Here is a 19,480-nt window from a genome sequence, read left to right as displayed (position 1 = left end):
GGATACCTAAAATAAGCCCCTGCTGTAAACAAGAGGTCAATAGCCTCGTGTGTGTTCTTTTTTCATCACATTGTGGCAGTGGAGGGATAACTAGGATAAGCCCCCCTGCACATGTGATAGCCGTCTGCTGGTCTAAAGTCACCCCAATCCGTGACATATTGTAGGCAGCGGCTGAGGGATCTTGACAGTCACGGTGTGAATCGTGACAAATTGGTGGCAAGGCGGTGGGATATTAGAGCATTAGTGATTTGGTTTGAGCAATCATTCCTCTCACTAAAAACTTGCAGAAAGTTCTTGCGAGAACTCTGCGCAAATAAGTTTGGAGAACGAACTCAGTGTTTATTAGTTGTGAGACAATTGTGTACTGGTAATTATCCCCTCCCTTTCTCTTCGTTTTTCTATTCTCTCTTTTATTTGGCAACCATGGTTGGGCTAGGAGAAGCCTTCTATGAACAGCAGACCAGAGACACCCTTGTTGCCTTATGCAAGTCACAGCACATTGACTATGCAAGCAAAAACAAAAGCGAACTGGTCGCAGCCCTGATGCAATGGGAAGCCGCTCTAGACCACTCACAGAGCCCAGAGGCCGCAGAAGCCGGCACAAGCGAACATGGTGCTGCAGCAGAGGTCCAACCACTGAATACGGGCCCTACTGGCAACCAAGGGGGCGCAGACCTCCTCCTGCAGCTGGCTCTGCAACAATGCTCCGCAGATGACCTAGAGAGACGCCTGCAGCTGATCCAGCAATACCAGGAGCGAGCCGAGCGAGAGGCCCAGCGAGAGGCAGAGAGAGCCGAGCGAGAGGCCCAGCGAGCCGAGCGAGAGGCCCAAGCGCAGAGGGAGTACCAGCTGCAGATGGCCCAACTACAAATGCAGGGGTCGTCCCAGTCCAGCCGTGAGCCCAGCAGCGCTCAGACACCAAAGCCCCGGCCCGACCACTTTCCTGTTATGGAAAAGGATGGGGACTTGGACACTTTTCTGCGGGCCTTTGAGAAAGCCTGCAGGCAGTACCAGCTGCCTACACAAGAATGGGCACGGTACCTGACACCAGGGCTGAGAGGAAAAGCTCTGGAGGCGTTTGCTGCACTCCCTCAAGAACAAGATGGTGACTATGAGGCCATCAAGCAGGCTCTGATAGCCAAGTACCAGCTTACACCCGAGGTGTACCGTAAAAAGTTCCGGACCCTCCAACGTGGCCCACACGACAGTTACAGTGATGTGGTGCATGGACTGGGGACCCACTTTGACCAGTGGACCCAAGGACTGTCAGTGACCACCTTTGTACAGCTGCGAGACCTGATGATCAAAGACCAGTTCTTCCGTCTTTGCCCAACTGAGGTGCGACAGTTTGTGATGGACAGAGAACCCAAAGACGTGACGAAAGCAGCGCAGATTGCCGATGCCTATGAGGCCAACCGTAGATCGGAAGTGCGGAAGCCAGTCACCACCAGCTGGAGAGGGGGTAAGCCTGCAGCCAACGCCAGTACCCCTGCCAGCCAACACACCAGAGGTCCTGTCCCCGTGGCCAACAGCACCAGACCTACCACCGAACTTCGCCAGTGTTACCACTGCAGGCAGACTGGACACCTCAGTCACCAATGTCCAGCCAAGCAGAAGAACCCCTCATCCCAGGCCCCAGGGCCTAATGCAGCTGTTCTTTTGGTGGGTGGTGTGGTTGGGAGGGTGTGTGACAACGTACAGCCCGTCACTGTGGGAGGTCGTGTTGCTACAGGCCTCAAGGACACCGGGGCTGAACGAACCCTCATCCGACCCGAACTGGCGGCCCCTGAAGAAATCATTCCGGGGAAAACCCTAACTGTCACTGGGATTGGGGGCATCAGCTGTCCCTTACCGATGGCCCGGGTTTTTATTGATTGGGGTGCCGGGAGCGGGGTGAAGGAAGTGGGGCTGTCTGATAATTTGCCCACTGATGTTTTGTTGGGGACTGATTTGGGGAGGTTGGTTGCATACTTCGTGGATGACCCTCCTCCCCAATCTACTAATGAGGGTAAAGTTAACCCTGGTGATGATGATGATGATGATGGGAAATCGCATGTGTTACCTGACCATGCTTTATCTTGTAGTGATGCATCTGTTAACCATTTTTTCCCTAGGATTGATGGTGAAAATGTTGTACCTGTGCCAACTGTATCTGATAATAATGTTTCTGTGAAAGTTGATGTGTCCATAGGTACAGGAGTGCTCAGCCACGTCGCTCTGCGGAGTGAGACGGCTGAGGAACCCCTAGCAGGGGCAAGTGTCGGTGCTACAAGAAATGGGGAGATACATGGGAACCGTGAGCAAGGTGATGCCATGCAATTGACCAGTGCCACCGAGGAAGGTAACTGGCCCATAAGTAGCAATGCTCCTGAGGTAATGGGGGTGGATGGGGAGGTAGAGCCCATAGCAGCGTCGGCTGTTGGGTCTGTAGAAATCCCCGGGGAGACAGCCTACGTAGCTGCTGTCACCCGCAGTCAGAGTGCCCGGAACGCAGATACCTGTCTGCCTTCCGGACCCTCCTCAGTCATCAGTGTGACTGAACCAGAGGTGGACCCAGTGCAGGTCCCAGAGGGCTCCCGTGGGGAAGGGACCCTGACATCGCTTTTGGCTTCCCCTAGCCAGGAGTTTCAGGCCGCTCTGCACACAGATGCGAGCCTAGAGAGTTTGAGACAACTCGCCGGGACGCGCTTCTCCGAGACTGATAAGGAGAAGGTGTTCTGGGAAGGAGGAAGGTTGTACCGGGAGACAGTACCCGGAGAATCACAAAAGAAGTGGTTGAGGGAAAGACAGCTGGTCGTCCCACAGCAATTCCGGGGTGAGTTGTTGCGGATTGCCCATGAGATCCCGCTAGCTGGACACTTGGGTATCAGCAAAACTAAGGCCCGGCTGTCTCAACACTTCTATTGGCCTAAGATGGGGACAGATGTGTCAAACTACTGCCGCTCCTGTGTCACCTGTCAAAGAGTGGGGAAGGCGGGGCCTGCTCTTAAGGCTCCCCTGATCCCTTTGCCAGTGATAGAGGAGCCTTTCCAGAGGATTGCGGTGGACATTGTGGGCCCGCTGGCCGTCTCCAGCAGCTCTGGAAAGCGATTTATTCTTACTGTGGTAGACTACGCTACCCGGTACCCAGAGGCAGTAGCTCTGTCGTCAACTAGGGCAGATAAGGTGGCGGATGCCCTGTTGGCCATCTTTTCACGTGTAGGATTTCCCAGGGAAATGCTTACTGATCGAGGGACCCAATTTATGTCTCACCTAATGGAGGCTCTCTGTAAGAAAATGCAGGTGAAGCACCTGGTATCGAGTGCGTATCACCCACAGACCTATGGCTTGTGTGAACGTTTCAATGGTACCCTCAAACAGATGCTACGCATGCTGGTTGAGACACAAGGGCGCGACTGGGAGCGGTACCTCCCACACCTGCTATTCGCTTACCGAGAGGTTCCGCAGGCCTCGACGGGGTTCTCCCCCTTCGAGCTCCTGTACGGCAGGCGAGTCCGGGGACCCCTTGGGTTGGTAAGAGAATCCTGGGAAGAGGAGCCGAACCCTTCTGAAGTGTCCATAGTGGAGTATGTCATGCGCTTCCGTGACAAGATGCAGACCTTGACGCAGTTGGTGCATGACAACATGACGCAGGCTCAGGCTGATCAGAAGCACTGGTACGACCAGAACGCCCGGGAGTGGACCTACCACGTGGGTCAAAAGGTGTGGGTGCTGGTTCCTGTACCAACGGATAAGCTTCAGGCAGCCTGGGAGGGCCCGTACGTTGTCCACCAACAGCTCAACCCGGTCACCTACGTGGTCACGCTTGACCACGCGCGGGGTAGGCGAAAGGCCTTTCACGTCAACATGATGAAGGCTCATCACGAACGTGAACCTTTCGTCCTACCGGTCTGCAGCTTACCCGAAGACGGGGAGGAAGACACCCTCCTGGACATGCTGGCCCAAGCCAAGGCCCGTGGGTCCATTGAGGACGTGGAGGTAAGCACCTCGCTAGATGAACCACAGCGGTTGCAGTTGCAAACCATGCTGGAACCCTTCCGGGTCGTGTTCTCCAACCGGCCTGGAAGGACTGAGTTAGCCGTCCACAAGGTGGACACCGGGAAACACGCCCCACTACGGCGAACACCCTATCGAATCTCTGACCAGGTGCAGCAGATTATGCGCCAGGAGATCGATGAGATGTTACAGCTGGGGGTGATTCGACGGTCAAAGAGCACGTGGGCCTCACCTGTAGTTCTCGTGCCAAAGAAGGACCGGACCACCCGGTTCTGCGTGGACTACAGGGGGCTCAACGCCATTACAGCCTCTGACGCGCACCCAATGCCGCGCATCGAGGAGCTGCTTGAGAAGTTAGCTGGCGCAGAATACCTGACAATAATGGATCTGAGTCGCGGATACTGGCAGATTCCCCTGAGCCCCGAGGCGCAGGAGAAGTCCGCCTTTATCACACCCTTTGGACTGTACGAGTCCACGGTCATGCCCTTCGGCATGAAGAATGCCCCTGCCACTTTCCAGCGGATGGTCAATCTCCTGCTTCAGGGACTGGAGAAGTACGCTGTGGCGTACTTAGATGACATTGCCATCTTCAGTCCCTCTTGGGATGAACACCTGCAGCATCTCGAGGAGGTGCTCGGGCGAATTCACCGAGCAGGACTGACTATCAAGCCGGGAAAGTGCCAGATGGGCATGAGGGAGGTTCACTACCTGGGGCACCGGGTAGGTGGAAACACCCTAAAGCCAGAGCCTGACAAAGTGGGCGTGATCGTGAACTGGCCCACTCCCAGGAACAAGAAACAGGTGATGTCCTTCCTGGGCACTGCAGGGTACTATAGGCGCTTCGTGCAGCACTATAGTAGCCTGGCAAAACCTTTGACGGACCTCACCAGGAAGAAGCTACCCCACATCGTCAACTGGACAGATGGCTGTGAGGGGGCCTTCCAGGCGTTGAAAACCGCACTGTGCAACGCCCCTGTGTTGAAAGCAGTCGACAGCAGTCGACCATTCTTGGTACAGACCGACGCCAGCGAGTTTGGCCTTGGTGCTGTGCTCAGCCAGGTGGACTCGGAGGACCAAGAGCACCCCGTGTTGTACCTGAGCCGGAAACTTTTGCCGAGGGAAGTGGCCTACTCCACCATTGAGAAGGAGTGCCTGGCCATAGTCTGGGCCCTGCAGCGCTTGCAGCCCTACTTGTACGGGCGCACCTTCACTGTGGTGACCGACCACGACCCTCTGCGCTGGCTAAGCACCATGTGTGGAACCAATGGCAGGTTGCTACGCTGGAGCCTTGCCCTTCAGCAATTTGACTTCACCATTAAACACAAAGCGGGCAAAGAGCATGGTAATGCAGATGGACTCTCCCGCCAGGGTGAACCCACGGAGGTGCGCATGGAGGCATACCGAGAGGTCCTGCCGCCGTAGCGCACGCCAAAAGGGGGAGGTGTCACGATATGGTATGAAATATCATAAGTTAGTTTTCTTGCTAGCATGCGGGGGCTAAACCCCCCCTCTCTCTGGTTCTCTTTCCTTCCCTGTGGTTCTAACTGTCTGTGTAGCAGAGCTTGCCTTGTGGGGGAGTTTTATTGACGGAAGGTATTTACGACGGTCATAGCTGCAAGGGAAATTTGTGTTAGCAGGAACTGTTAGAGAAACTTCTAGAATCATGAAAGTCTTTTGTTCCATTTTTGTAAGATATTACGCAAACCGTTTACGTTAAAAACACGAAAATAGATGTTCTTATTCTCTCTCGGTGGATCTATCAATGACTCTAATCACAGGCTTGTAGCTCCCTCTGGTGAAGAAGTAGGGATTGCTCTGTAAATAATAGGACATATTTGATCTCATAAGAAAGCTCATGTTAACACAAGCTGAATGCTGGGTGTGCTATGATTCTGATATGTACTGGAACGGAGTTATAAGCATTAGACCAATTTGTATTCAAAGTACTCAGACTGAAAGGTAGGAGGATCTGGAAAAGCCAGCCCTTTCTGTGATGTCACTAGCTGTAGGTCTTAAGTTTGTGGCCAGATCCCCAGCTTTTCTTCTTGTCTTTTCCTGTGAGGCCTGAGCAGCACGACAAATGAGCTGGGATGTCTGGTTGCCTGCAATGCAATGATCTGAGAATATGTGAGTGTTATCTTTTCTTCATTTAATCCTTTTATTTTCATAATTACCTTGTACATATTTGCAATTGTCTCATTTGTAACATCTTTGTGAAATATTTTATAAACACTGCCTAAAAATCATTTATGGGGTATCATATTTATTACTAGTTCGTTCTCCATGCTCTAAAAACGTACCCTGTCTTTGAAGGGAATTTACGCTACTGTTTTGGGTTAGCAGCCGAACCCGGTTAATCGGCGCTGGTGGCAGCTTACCGTGTGCCGGCTGTTGGGGGGTCACTGTAGCGACTGCGGCTTGATAATTATTGTTCCTGCCTGAGTGGGAGTAGTTATCGCGTTGCTGTAGTGCGCCCAATAGCCAGTACATAGCAGGCAGCCTTTCTGGCGACTAATTACCCCAGGTGCAGTACCTAATCTGACCTGAGAGTAAGGGGGGCGCCAGAGAGCTGCAAGTGTTAAGTGGAACTGTAAGCGGGATAGACACAAATCCCTGCAGTTCATGGTATATTGAAGAGCAGTGGGATACCTAAAATAAGCCCCTGCTGTAAACAAGAGGTCAATAGCCTCGTGTGTGTTCTTTTTTCATCACATTGTGGCAGTGGAGGGATAACTAGGATAAGCCCCCCTGCACATGTGATAGCCGTCTGCTGGTCTAAAGTCACCCCAATCCGTGACATATTGTAGGCAGCGGCTGAGGGATCTTGACAGTCACGGTGTGAATCGTGACACCAGACCAACTCACCCACCACCACCCTGAGTGTCCTCACCTAAGTCCCTTCACCCCAGAGCCTAAGCACAAACCCAGATCATCAACTCACCTGCCATCACCCTGAGTATCTTTACCTCAGTCCCTACACCCAAGAGCTTGAGCCCGAATCCAGACGAACTCACCCGCCACTATCCTGAGTGTCCTCACCTCAGTCCCTACACCCCAGAGCCTATCCCCAAACGCAGACCAACTCACCCGCCACCACCCTGTGTCCTCACCTCAGTCCCTACACCCCAGAGCCTGAGCCCGAACCAAGACCAACCCACCCACCACCACCATGAGTGTCCTCACCTCAGTGCCTACACCCCAGAGCCTGAGCCCGAACCTAGACCAACCCACCCACCACCACCCTGAGTTTCCTCACCTCACTCCCTACACCACAGAGCCTAACCCCAAACGCATACCAACTCACTTGCCACCACCCCGAGTGTCCTCTTCTCAGTGCCTGCACCCCTGAGCCCGAACCCAGACCAACTCACCCGCCACCACCCTGAGTGTCCTCACCTCAGCCCCTGCATCCTAGAGCCTGAGCCCAAACCCAGACCAACTCATCGCCACCCTGAGAGTCCTCACCTCTGTCCCTACACCCCAGAGCCCAAACCCAGACCAACTCACCCGCTGTCACGGATGTGGTTTGTGGAACCACTGTGCCACAGACCGCGGAGAGCCTGAAGGGCCGTGACTAAGGGAGCACCGAACTAGAGCCTCTGATGTTGAGGTTAGGCTTGGCTCCCGATGAACACCAGGTTCCACTCCAGGACAGACCAATGGACACACAGCAGCTGGACCCAGTAGGACAGACTGGATGGTGCAGCAGGCAGGATCTGCACCAGAGTGCAGCAGGCAGGATCTGCACCAGAGTGCAGCAGGCAGGATCGGATCTGCACCAGAGTGCAGCAGGCAGAATCTGCACCAGAGTGCAGCAGGCAGGATCTGCACCAGAGTGCAGCAGGCAGGATCTGCACCAGAGTGCAGCTGGCAGGATCTACACCAGAGTGCAGCAGGAACTGTTACGCAACCTTACACAACTTAGACTGCAGAACAGGAAGGTTGCTCAGGCACCTCCCCAGTTAGGAGGAAGCAATATATACATAATACCCCACAGCCATTGGCTGGGGAGGAAATAGCAAGTGCACTCGCTGGCCCTTTAAGAGGACGGGAGTGCGCGCGCCCTGGAAGCTCTGCTAGACGAATGCAGAGCATGGGGAAGGAAGGAACCGACCGCAGCGCGGGTTTGTGAAGTGACACGCTGGAGACCCTGCCTGTCAGAGCAGGGATCTGGTGTGGTGCTAACACCCGCCACCACCCTGAGTGTCCTCACCTCAGTCCTTACACCCCAGACCCTGAGAACAAACTATGACCACCACTACCCCAAGTGTCCTCACCTCGGAGCCTAAAGGCCCCGTCTCACATAGCGAGATCGCTAGCGAGATCGCTGCTGAGTCACAAGTTTTGTGACGCAACAGCGACCTCAGTAGCGATCTCGCTATGTGTGACACGTACCAGCGATCAGGCCCCTGCTGCAAGATCGCTGGTCGTGTCAGAATGGCCTGGACCTTTTTTTGGTCGTTGAGGTCCCGCTGACATCGCTGAATCGGTGTGTGTGACACCGATCCAGCGATGTCTTCACTGGTAACCAGGGTAAACATCAGGTTACTAAGCGCAGGGCCGCGCTTAGTAACCCGATGTTTACCCTGGTTACCAGCGTAAATGTAAAAAAAAACCAAACAGTACATACTCACCATCTGATGTCCGTCAGGTCCCTTGGCGTCTGCTTCCTGCTCTGACTGAGCCGCCGTAAAGTGAGAGCAGATCACAGCAGTGACGTCACCGCTGCGCTCTGCTCTCACTGTAACGGCACTCAGAGCAGGAAGCAGACGGCAAGGGACCTGACGGGCAACAGATGGTGAGTATGTACTGTTTGGTTTTTTTTACATTTACGCTGGTAACCAGGGTAAACATCGGGTTACTAAGCGCGGCCCTGCGCTTAGTAACCCGATGTTTACCCTGGTTACCCGGGTGCTGCAGGGGGACTTCGGCATCGTTGAAGACAGTTTCAACGATGCCGAAGTCGTTCCCCTGATCGTTGGTCGCTGGAGAGAGCTGTCTGTGTGACAGCTCCCCAGCGACCACACAGCGACACAACAGCGACGCTGCAGCGATCAGCATCGTTGTCTGTATCGCTGCAGCGTCGCTGTGTGAGACGGGGCCTTAACCCCAAACCATGACCACCACGACTGCCACCACCCCAAGGCAAATTTTAGGTCACGCCCTTGACCACACTCATTTCACAACTAGTCACACCTATATCCACACCCCACCAACACCCATTTAGCATTGCTGATCACACTGTTTCATAAACAATTATAAACAAAAAATCTGGCCACACAGTGCTCCATACTGTATAATGGCCACACATGATGCTCAATACTGTACTGTATAATGGCCACACAGTGGTCCATACTGTATAATGGCCCCACATGATGCTGCGTACAGTATAATTGCCCTACATGATGCTGCGTACTGTATAATGGTCAACATGATGCTGCATACAGTATAATGGCCCTACATGATGCTGGGTACAGTATAATGGCCCCACATGATGGTGCGCACAGTATAATGGCCATACATGATACTCCATACTGTATAATGGCCCCACATGATGCTGCATACTGTATAATGGCCCCACATGATGCTGGGTACAGTATAATGGCCCCACATGATGCTGCATACAGTATAATGGCCACACATAGTTACCCCACCCCATCATTGCCCTCACATTTCCACACACACCTACACACACACACCTACCCACACCTCTCACTGTGCACCACGCTGTCTCGCAGCAGCTGGCAGTTTCCTCTCCCGCGGCAATGAATGATGTCATCCAGCCACACCGCACCTCTGACTGCTCACGTCGCTGTAGCTCCGGTACGCCACTGATAAAGACGCCTCTCCGTGTCTCCTGTGCCAGTCAGTGTCGTAGCAAGGAGCAATATCTGCTCAGATTCGACACAGCTAGCGATTTCACTAGCAGTTTAAAGAAGCGGCGGTACATTTGGTCTGAGGCCATGCGGGAAAAGGAGGATCCCGGCTGGGACAGCGAGGCAGAGTCTCAAAATCGGGACTGTCCCGCGGGATCCGGGATGGTTGGGGGTTATGGTAGATGGATGCTATGAGTCCTCCGTAATGTCACATCCCACCCAATCCAGGCCCTGGTTTAAAAAACGTAAAACCTATAAACCCACACAAAACCTGCACATGACAGTATTAATAACACCGCCATACCCTGCCCTGGCTGCATTTCCCAGGCTGGACGCTGCCAGTAAAGCAGATGGGCATTCTGCTCTGGGTTAATGACCATAAGCTCAAAATCATCATATAAATGAAGGGGGTTATCCTTCCATTGCAGATATGGTTCTGGTGCACTAAAGTTTCACGCCGCCTGCAGTGAGGACGCTTTGTTTCAGTTTTGCATCTCAAGGAAAGTAAGACATCTGCCAGGATGGAGGAGCCCCCAACGCAGCGCGGCCCCCCGTGCCCACGCACACACATGTCTCCCAAGGAAGGGGCATTGGCCGCTACTGCAGCTTTATGACAATGCCACGCAGATGCTGCGTCGTAAATATCATTCATGGGCACACATTAACCCATTGTGCGCCCCGGCAGGGATTGTGGGCAGCAATAAGGAGCGCAGCATATCCTTATATTGTCTTCTGTAGAGAATAGAAGACGATGGAGATGAATTTCTGGATCTGACGCTCCGCTGCCTGAGCGTTCATGCCTTGTTACTATGGCAATCTCCTGTTTTCGGTGCCCCGTTATCGCAACGAGACCCACAAATACCCATGTAATTCTTCCCATGTGATGGCCGTGCCCCTCCGGGGTGCCTTGTTTGTGGGGACTGATCTATAACGTCATTATCCCAGATATATGGATTCATGTTACTAACCGGTCATTTTGTCACCAGTGAAATTACTCACAAGTTTCAGCGACAAACGCAAAACGTCTGGAGCCGTCTGATGTGAAACCCTTTAATTACACTACCCGTTATATCTGACTTTATTAATCCTAACCTCCCAATAATGGGCAATCTTTTATGGCTTTTTACCTGAGATAACAAGAATTTACTTATATGACAGATAGGGCTACCAGAAAGCCTTAAAGGGCTATTAACTTTACAGTCTGGAGATTATAACACTGCTGAAGCGATATAAGAGGACCAGCTGATATCAGACACACTTATAGACAATAGCACTGGAGATATGACATGGGACAGTGATTATGGCAGGCAAGGAGGTCTCTACACTTCATGCCACTCATTCCAATGATAACATGGAGTAATAGATTGTACTCACCTGTCCTACAGTCACCTTTCCCCAGTAATGGCTGATAACAGGGAGTAATAGATTGTCCTCTCCTGTCCTACAATCACATCTCCCCAGTAATGGCTGATAACAGGAAGTAATAGATTGTACTCACCTGTCCTCCAGTCACCTAACAAGTCTGAAATGGCAGAAGACAATATTTTTTTTACCTGTCCCTACAACAACTTCCAGTGGCTGATAACAGAGAGCAATAAATAGAATTCTACATCTCATGCTGGTCCAAATAACTAAAGCAATTGTTACCATCCACCTTTCGTGTCTCCCCATTTCCTCATAGATTGTAAGCTTGCGAGCAGGGCCCTCACTCCTCTTGGTATATGTTTTGATCTGTGATTATTGTTATGCTGTAATGTCTATTGTCTGTACAAGTCCCCTCTATAATGTAAAGTGCTGCGGAATATGTTGGTGCTATATAAATAAAATTATTATCATCTATTGGTTTGTCAAGATATTTTCACAAAAATATGCCTATAACAGGAAAAACATGAAGGAAGCAGTCTACATCCAGTTTTTTGGCAGGGAATGGATGCCCTAAAGTAATGGTCTAGAACTGGATCTCCGGGAATGGTGCGGCAGTGTGGAGCATCCCAATACCCCAAATATTGTTGAAATGATCACTTATGATTTCCAAGCAGATTATTGCTGCTGCTTTGTTATCAGCCCCTTCATGACTGTGGATGATAATGAGCAGAGCTAGAATGCCTCTGGGGACAGGTGAAGATTAAGTAGGGGTCCCATGTCTCCTTTGAGAATGATCACGTGCAGTGGGTAGTTTTATCTATACTATCGCTTATCCAGTCTTGTCAATGGGACGGTCACACCTCTTAAGTGGTGGTGGCATATCTTGCTGTTGGGGTCCAATGTTTCTTATGGGGTGTGTCATATGCCTCCTACTACAGATCCTCTCTTCCTTTGGTGTCAAAGACCTCGCCCTATCCTGGATCTCCTCATACCTCACCAACAGCATATTTAGCGTTTCCTACTCCCATACTACCTCTTCATCTCACCCCCTCTCTGTTGGTGTCCCTCAAGGCTCTGTTCTAGGACCTCTTCTCTTCTCAATCTATACCCTTGGCCTGGGACAACTCATAAAGACCTATGGCTTCCAGTACCATCTATATGCCAATGACACTCAGATCTACCTGTCTGGCCCAGATGTCACCTCTCTGCTCTCCAGAATCCCAGAGTGTCTATTAGCCATATCCTCCTTCTCTCGCTTTCTCAAACTCAATGTGGACAAAACCGAACTAATTATCTTTCCTCCATCTCGCACACCTTCCCTACCTGATCTATCTATCACAATAAATGAATTCACACTTTCCCCTGTCACCGGTAATCCGCTGCCTCGGAGTAACCCTTGACTCTGCCCTGTCCTTTACACCGCACATCCAAGCTCTCCCCACCTCCTGTCACCTCCAGCTCAAAAATATTTCCAGAATCCGTCCTTTCCTCAAGCCTCACTCTACCAAAATGCTTGTGCATGCCCTAATCATCTCCCTCCTCGACTACTGCGACATCCTCCTTTGTGGCCTACCTTCTAACACTCTCGCACCCCTCCAGTCCATCCTTAACTCTGCTGCCCGACTAATTAATCTCTCTCCTCGCTACACTCTTGCTTCCACTCTTTGCAAATCCCTTCACTGCCTCCCAATTTCCCAGCATATCCAGTTTAAACTACTAACACTGACCTACAAAGCCATCCATAACCTTTCTCCTCCGTATATTTCCAAACTAATCTCTCAATATCTTCCCTCACGTAATCTCCGGTCCTCCCAAGACCTCCTTCTCTCCTCCACGCTTATTCGCTCCTCAGCCAATTGCCTTCAAGACTTCTCCCGAATATCCCCCATCCTCTGAAATTCAGTGCCCCAACAAGTCCGGTTATCCACCACATTCAGATCCTTCAAATGGAACCTGAAACCAATCTCTTCAAAGAAGCTTACAACCTGTAATGAGCACATGACCACCTCAACACCATTGGAGCTACTGCAACCCTCGACCTACTGTCTCCTTCCCCACAATCCTGTAGAATGTAAGCCCGCAAGGGCAGGGTCCTTGCCCCTCTGTATCAGTCATTGTTAGTTTTGTTTACTGTAAGTGATATTTGTATTTTGATGTAACTCATTCTCATGTACAGCACCATGGAATTAATGGTGCTATGTAAATAATAATAATAATGTGTAGATGTGTAGGGGGAGTCACATGTCTATAGGGTGGTCGCACTTCTATGGAGTGACTTTATTCTTTCTCTTTGTGGTCAGTGTTCAGGTCCAAAATTCCAAGCAATGCCCAGAACATATCCAGCAGTGTGCAGAGCGCCCAGAGGGTATTTCCCTAAATATTATCAGGCCTGGAGTGCACAGGAAAGCCCGCACCCACATACACAGGAGCTGCTACACTAGGCCTCATACTGGAGGTGGTCAAACAGCTGTAGGGACCCATGTGGGCTCTTTTGGAGGGGAAGGCTCAGGATAATGAGAAGGAGATTTCCTCCTGGATGTGCGAAATACCAGTCTGCTGCCAGAAAGCCGAGAGAGACCTACAGCAAAGGAAAATGAAGCTCAGGACAGAATCTGACTATTATTACTACATGTCATGATGAGGATGATAGATCGATAATAGATAGCTACTGTATGTGATAGATAGATAGATAGATAGATAGATAGATAGATAGATAGATAGATAGATAGATAGATAGATAGATAGATAATAGTCTGTTCCTGGCTTACCCCACTAATAACCTCATCATCCGTACATAAGTTTGGAGACTCCACATCATAAGCACTGGATGTGACCTAACAGTTTGGGAGCTGGATACGAGGGGCCCCTGTGATTATAATCATTATTACAACAGTCTCGGCCTGCCTCTCACACCCATGTCTGTAGCCCATGACTACCTACCAGCATAGAAGCCTCAGTGCGTAACAGCCATCACTCAGCCTCCACTGCCAGATGACTTATACAAATACATCTGTTCCCCACTAACCCAATGATCAAGCCCCCCACTCAACACACACCCCCACATTGTATTCTGCGCAACCCACAACACCTCATTAGAGAAGTAAAACGCCCCCACATCTCATTTACTGTACCCCACAACCAAGTGACCCAGGTCCTCTGTGCGAGGCAGGATACCGGCTACTGCTGCCCCTCAGAAACCCAGCCCTGACTGTCCAGGCAGGACACATAGCACCTTCCTTGTAGAGTGTGAGCTCTGGTGACCAGTGAGCGCCCTCCATCTGTGCCGCTCATGGTTATCACCCTTGTGTGTCTCATGGTATATATACTAGACTTCATAGACTTATGATCATTGTTGTCTATTTATGTTACAGACTTTTATTTATACCCATGTATTGTATATCTGTGTATTAGATACCATTATTGTATATTTGTAGTTTTTATTTATAAACTTATGTATCATTATTGTATCTATCTTACATATTAGACTTATATGTATATGAATCATATCATTATTGTATCTCTGTCTTACATATTAGACTTATTTATAAACATGTATATAATATCTGTGTACTATTCTTGTAGATTTCTACTTTGCATAGACTTATGTATCATCATTGTATCCTTATGTGACATATTCGACTTTGGGAGCGTTAACCCTTTCTCCCCTGGGCAGCTCCCCAGAATGAGCGGCCCCCTACAGCCCAACGCCAGTGCAGCGCCCCCCAAGATGGCAGAGCACTTACAGTAGGTCTTCCTGGTCAGCTCCTCCACCACCTCCGGCTTCAGTTTGCTGTTGGATTTGCCCATTGTCTCCGATGATTAATTCATGGATGTCAGCCTCCGGTCCCGGGTGAGGCCCTGCCCGAGTCTCTGCTGCTGCTGCTGGGAGGGAGCTGGGACTCCCGCAGCTCAGGCTGCTGTCTCTGCCGTCTGTCCCGACAATTGCTGGCTGCACCCCTGTGTCCTGACAATGGCGGGGCCCCTGAGCTGGCTGCACCCCTGTGTCCTGACAATGGCGGGGCCCCTGAGCTGGCTGCACCCTGTGGCCTCTGCTGGAGGTGCAGGCTGTCTCTGTGCTGCCGCTGCTTGTGTGGTTGTCCCTGGTTACTTGACTCTGTTACACATGCTCTGTCCCTGCAGTCTCCTCCTATGTCTCTCATTCACTGGCTGCACCCCCTTCTCCCTGACACCCTCCCTCCTTCCTGACACCCTCCCTCCTTCCTGACACCCTCCCTCCATCCTCCTTTGCAGATAACGCCTCTCTGTTCTCTCCCCAATTGCTTTTCTTTCATGTCCTCATCCCCAGTTATCTGCTGGGAGTCACTCCATTAACCCCAGCACATTGTCTCCTGTGCTGCTGCTTCTGCATTGTGCTCAGCCTTTGTGCAGCCATCAGCAGAGGTTATAGAAGTGCTTGCGGGGGGGACAGTCAGGTCAGTGACTTGTGTGTGTGGCCTGGGGTGGCCACAAGACCAAACTCAGCACATTGAGGAGACTAGAAAGTGTTATCCTACAGGGGAATCACAGCAGCTGCGAAGAAAGTCTCATTGTATGGGACCTAAGGGTTATAATGTATCACTGTAAATTATACACAGTATATAAAGAATCTCAGAAGTCACCCAGTGTTATCTATGTAACCAGTGTTATAATGTATCACAGACTACAACTTTTACTTTATGTTTATATACTGTATCTACGTGTTATTATTATTTATTATTATTACAGCGCTATTTATTCTATGGCGCTTTACATGTGAGGAGGGGTATACATAATAAAAACAAATAGAATAATCTTGAACAATACAAGTCACGACTGGTACAGGAGAGAGGACCCTGCTGGCGAGGGCTCACAATCTACAAGGGATGGGTGAGGATACAGTAGGTGAGGGCAGAGCTGGTCGTGTAGCGGTTTGGTGGATCGGTGGTTACTGCAGGTTGTAGGCTTGTCGGAAGAGGTGGGTCTTCAGGTTCTTTTTGAAGGTTTCGATGGTAGGTGAAAGTCTGATATGTTGGGGTAGAGAGTTCCAGAGTAGGGGTGATGCGCGAGAGAAATCTTGTATGCAATTGTGGGAAGAGGAGATAAGAGGGGAGTATAGAAGGAGATCTTGTGAGGATCGGAGGTTGCGTGCAGGTAATTACAGGGAGACCATGTCACAGATGTATGGAGGAGACAGGTTTTGGATGGCCTTGTATGTCATGGTTAGGGTTTTGAACTGAATTTTCTAGGTAATGGGGAGCCAGTGCAGGGATTGACAGGAGAGGCCGGGGAATAGCGGGGAGACAGGTGGATTAGTCGGGCAGCAGAGTTTAGAATAGATTGGAGGGGTGCGAGAGTGTTAGAGGGAAGGCCACAAAGCAGCAGGTTTTGCAGATTCTTAGTTAATGAATGTGTGGATCCGGGAGATATTTCTGAGTTGAAGTCGGCAGGATGTGGAAAGGGCTGGGATATGTGGTTTGAAAGAGAGATCAGAGTTAAGGATTACCTCGAGGCAGCGCGCTTGTGGGACTGGGGAGAGTGAGCAGCCATTGACTTTGATGGATAGGTCTGTTGGGGGGTTGAGTGAGATGGGGGAAAGATGACGAGTTCGGTTTTGTCGGTGTTAAGTTTTAGAAGTCTAGCAGAGAAGAAGGATGAAATAGCAGACACACACTGTGGGATTCTGGTTAGTAAGGAGGTGATATCAGGTCCATCGAGGTAGATCCTGTGTGTCACCAGCATAGAGGTGATACTGAAAGCTGTGGGACTCTATGAGCAGTCCCAGGCCGACGGTGTGGATGGAGAAGAGCAGGGGCCCTAGGACTGAACCTTGCGGGACTCCAACAGATAGGGGACGAGGTGAGGAGTTGGTGTGTGAGTGGGAGATACTGAATGTCTGGTCTGTTAGGTATGAGAAGATCTAAGATAGAGCCAAGCCTGTGATGCCAAGAGATGAGAGGGTCTGTAGTAAGAGGGAATGGTCCACTGTGTCGAAGGCAGAGGACAGGTCCAGGAGTACAGAGTAGTGTCGCTTGGCTTTCTTGGTTAGTAGGTCATTGGTAATTTTAGTCAGGGCAGTTTCAGTTGGATGTTGTGGTTGGAAGCCAGATTGTAAGCGGTCATAGAGGGAGCGGGAGGATAGTTGGGAGGACAGTTGAACATGGATGTGTTGTTCCAGTAGTTTTGAGGCATAGGGGAGACATAATGTGGGGTGATAGCTAGACACAGAGGATGGGTCAAGGGAGTGTTTTTCTGAAGATGAGTGTGATCGAGGCATGTCTGAAGCAAGAAGAGGAGACACCAGTTGTTAATGATAGGTTGAAGGGATGGGATAGGGTTATCAGACGTCATCCAGTCTTATCTATGGAGTCATAGTACGGTAATGTATCCCTTATTGTATTTATACATATATAATAACCTTATTCGGTCTGACCCTAACAGGGAGCCGAAACGAAGAGATCCAGAATAGAATAAAATTCAAAAAGCTTTATTATACAGAAATAAATAGTAGTGCAAAAAAGTGCACAAGCACACTAACATAAGGTGGGAGGCTGGATAATAATGTATAGGATAAATACAGCATAAAAAATACACACTGCAGTGTAGTAAGCGTATTCATATATATTGCCTGGTAATCTGCTAGCTGCCTCAGCATGCATAAAGTGCAATAGTATTACATATACGAGTGTAACCAGAAACAACAATAATATCTACCTGCAGCAGACCCAGCGTCCCACCTCACCCCAATGCAAGTTTCGCAACCAGCTTCTTCCGGGGGCCCATTTCCCAGAACCATCACTTCAGTGTTCTTATGGTACTTTGTGTTTGCTAACTGTGTAAGAAGGCTAATGGATGGTTAGAATACCCTTGAAAACCCTTGTTGCAAGTATGTTAGCACAGCTGAAAACAGTTTGGCTGATTAGAGAACCTTTAAACCTGACCTTCCTTTGAGCTAGTTGAGAATCTGGAGCATTACAATTGTTGGTTCCATTAAACTCTCAAAATGGCCAGAAAAAAATAACTTTTATGTGAAACTCATCAGTCTATTCTTGTTCTTAGAAATGAAGGCTATTCCATGCGAGAAATTGCCAAGAAACTGAAGATTTCCTACAACGTGTGTACTACTCCCTTTAGAGGAGAGCACAAACAGGCTCTAACCAGAGTAGAAAGAGAAGTGGGAGGCCCCGCTGCACAACTAAGCAACAAGACAAGTACATTAGAGACTGTAGTTTGAGAAATCGATGCCTCACAGGTCCTCATCTGGATGCTTCATTAAAGGGGTTGTCCACTACTTTCAATTAACCCCCCAATGTATCCCCCCGGGGCCCCTGATGAATTGTGTAAATACCTTCCCTAGCCTGTGAGCGGCGCTATGCTGGTGGCTGAGTCCGGGTCACGTGACCGCCAGGCTTCAGCCGCCGCTCATTTCTGCCGACGTCACGTCAATTTCCAGACTCTGGAAATTGACGTGACGTCAGTAGCAGGAGTGACCCCAGGCTCCACAGACAGCAGTCACTCATAAAGAGTGACTGGGCTGTGGGCGGGGCTGAGGCTGCCTGCGGGGCTGTGCTGGGGGCGGGCGGGGCTAGGCAGGGATGTGCGGGCGGGCACCGGTGCTGTGCGGTCCCCGGCGCCTGTGCTGTGCGGTCCCCGGCGCCGGTGCTGTGCGGTCCTGGGCGCTGGTGCTGTGCGGACCGGCGCCGGTATGTGCTGGGGTCTGCTGGGGGGTGGTCTTTGGGGTGTGTGTTGTGTGTGTGTGTGTGTCTCTGTGTGCAGGCATCGTCCGATGGGACTACAAGTCCCATCGGGCTCTGCCTGCTACAGTGGCAGTGAGTGACACATTAGCCAATGATGGGACAGTAGTAGTCCCGTCATCCGGCTAATGTGTTGAATGTAAAAAAAAAAAAAAATACACATATACATATACAGTACATACATACATACATACATACATACAACACACCATGCGACGACATGCGCCATGCGACGACACTCACCATGCGGCGACATGCACCATGCAATGACATCCGCCATGCGACGACATGCGCCATGTGACAACATGCACCATGCGGCGACATGCACCATGCAACGACATGCACCATGAGACGACACGCACCATGCGACGACATGCGACATGTACCATGCAATGACATGCGCCATGCGACGACATGCACCATGCGACGACATGCGCCATGCAACAACATGCGCCATGCGACGACATGCACCATGCGACGACATGCGCAATGCGATGACATGTGCCATGCGAC

At 50.6% G+C, this 19,480-nt stretch overlaps 1 protein-coding gene across 1 annotated transcript in view; it reads right to left on the bottom strand.

Annotated features, from left to right (window-relative positions):
• NCS1 (neuronal calcium sensor 1) overlaps positions 1-15,369 on the bottom strand; it is a 156,258-nt gene extending 140,889 nt beyond the window's left edge. The window contains exon 1 of the mRNA XM_077284765.1: positions 14,981-15,369. Within this exon, the coding sequence (XP_077140880.1) occupies positions 14,981-15,044 (64 nt within the window). The 5' untranslated portion in view covers positions 15,045-15,369. The remainder of the gene's footprint in view (positions 1-14,980) is intronic.
• Positions 15,370-19,480: the final 4,111 nt, after the last annotated feature.

Source organism: Ranitomeya variabilis, chromosome 2, assembly GCF_051348905.1.
Source record: "Ranitomeya variabilis isolate aRanVar5 chromosome 2, aRanVar5.hap1, whole genome shotgun sequence".
Classification (NCBI taxonomy): domain Eukaryota; kingdom Metazoa; phylum Chordata; class Amphibia; order Anura; family Dendrobatidae; genus Ranitomeya; species Ranitomeya variabilis.
Note: the sequence above shows the minus strand (reverse complement) of the source record. Positions and strands in the feature narration are given on the sequence as shown.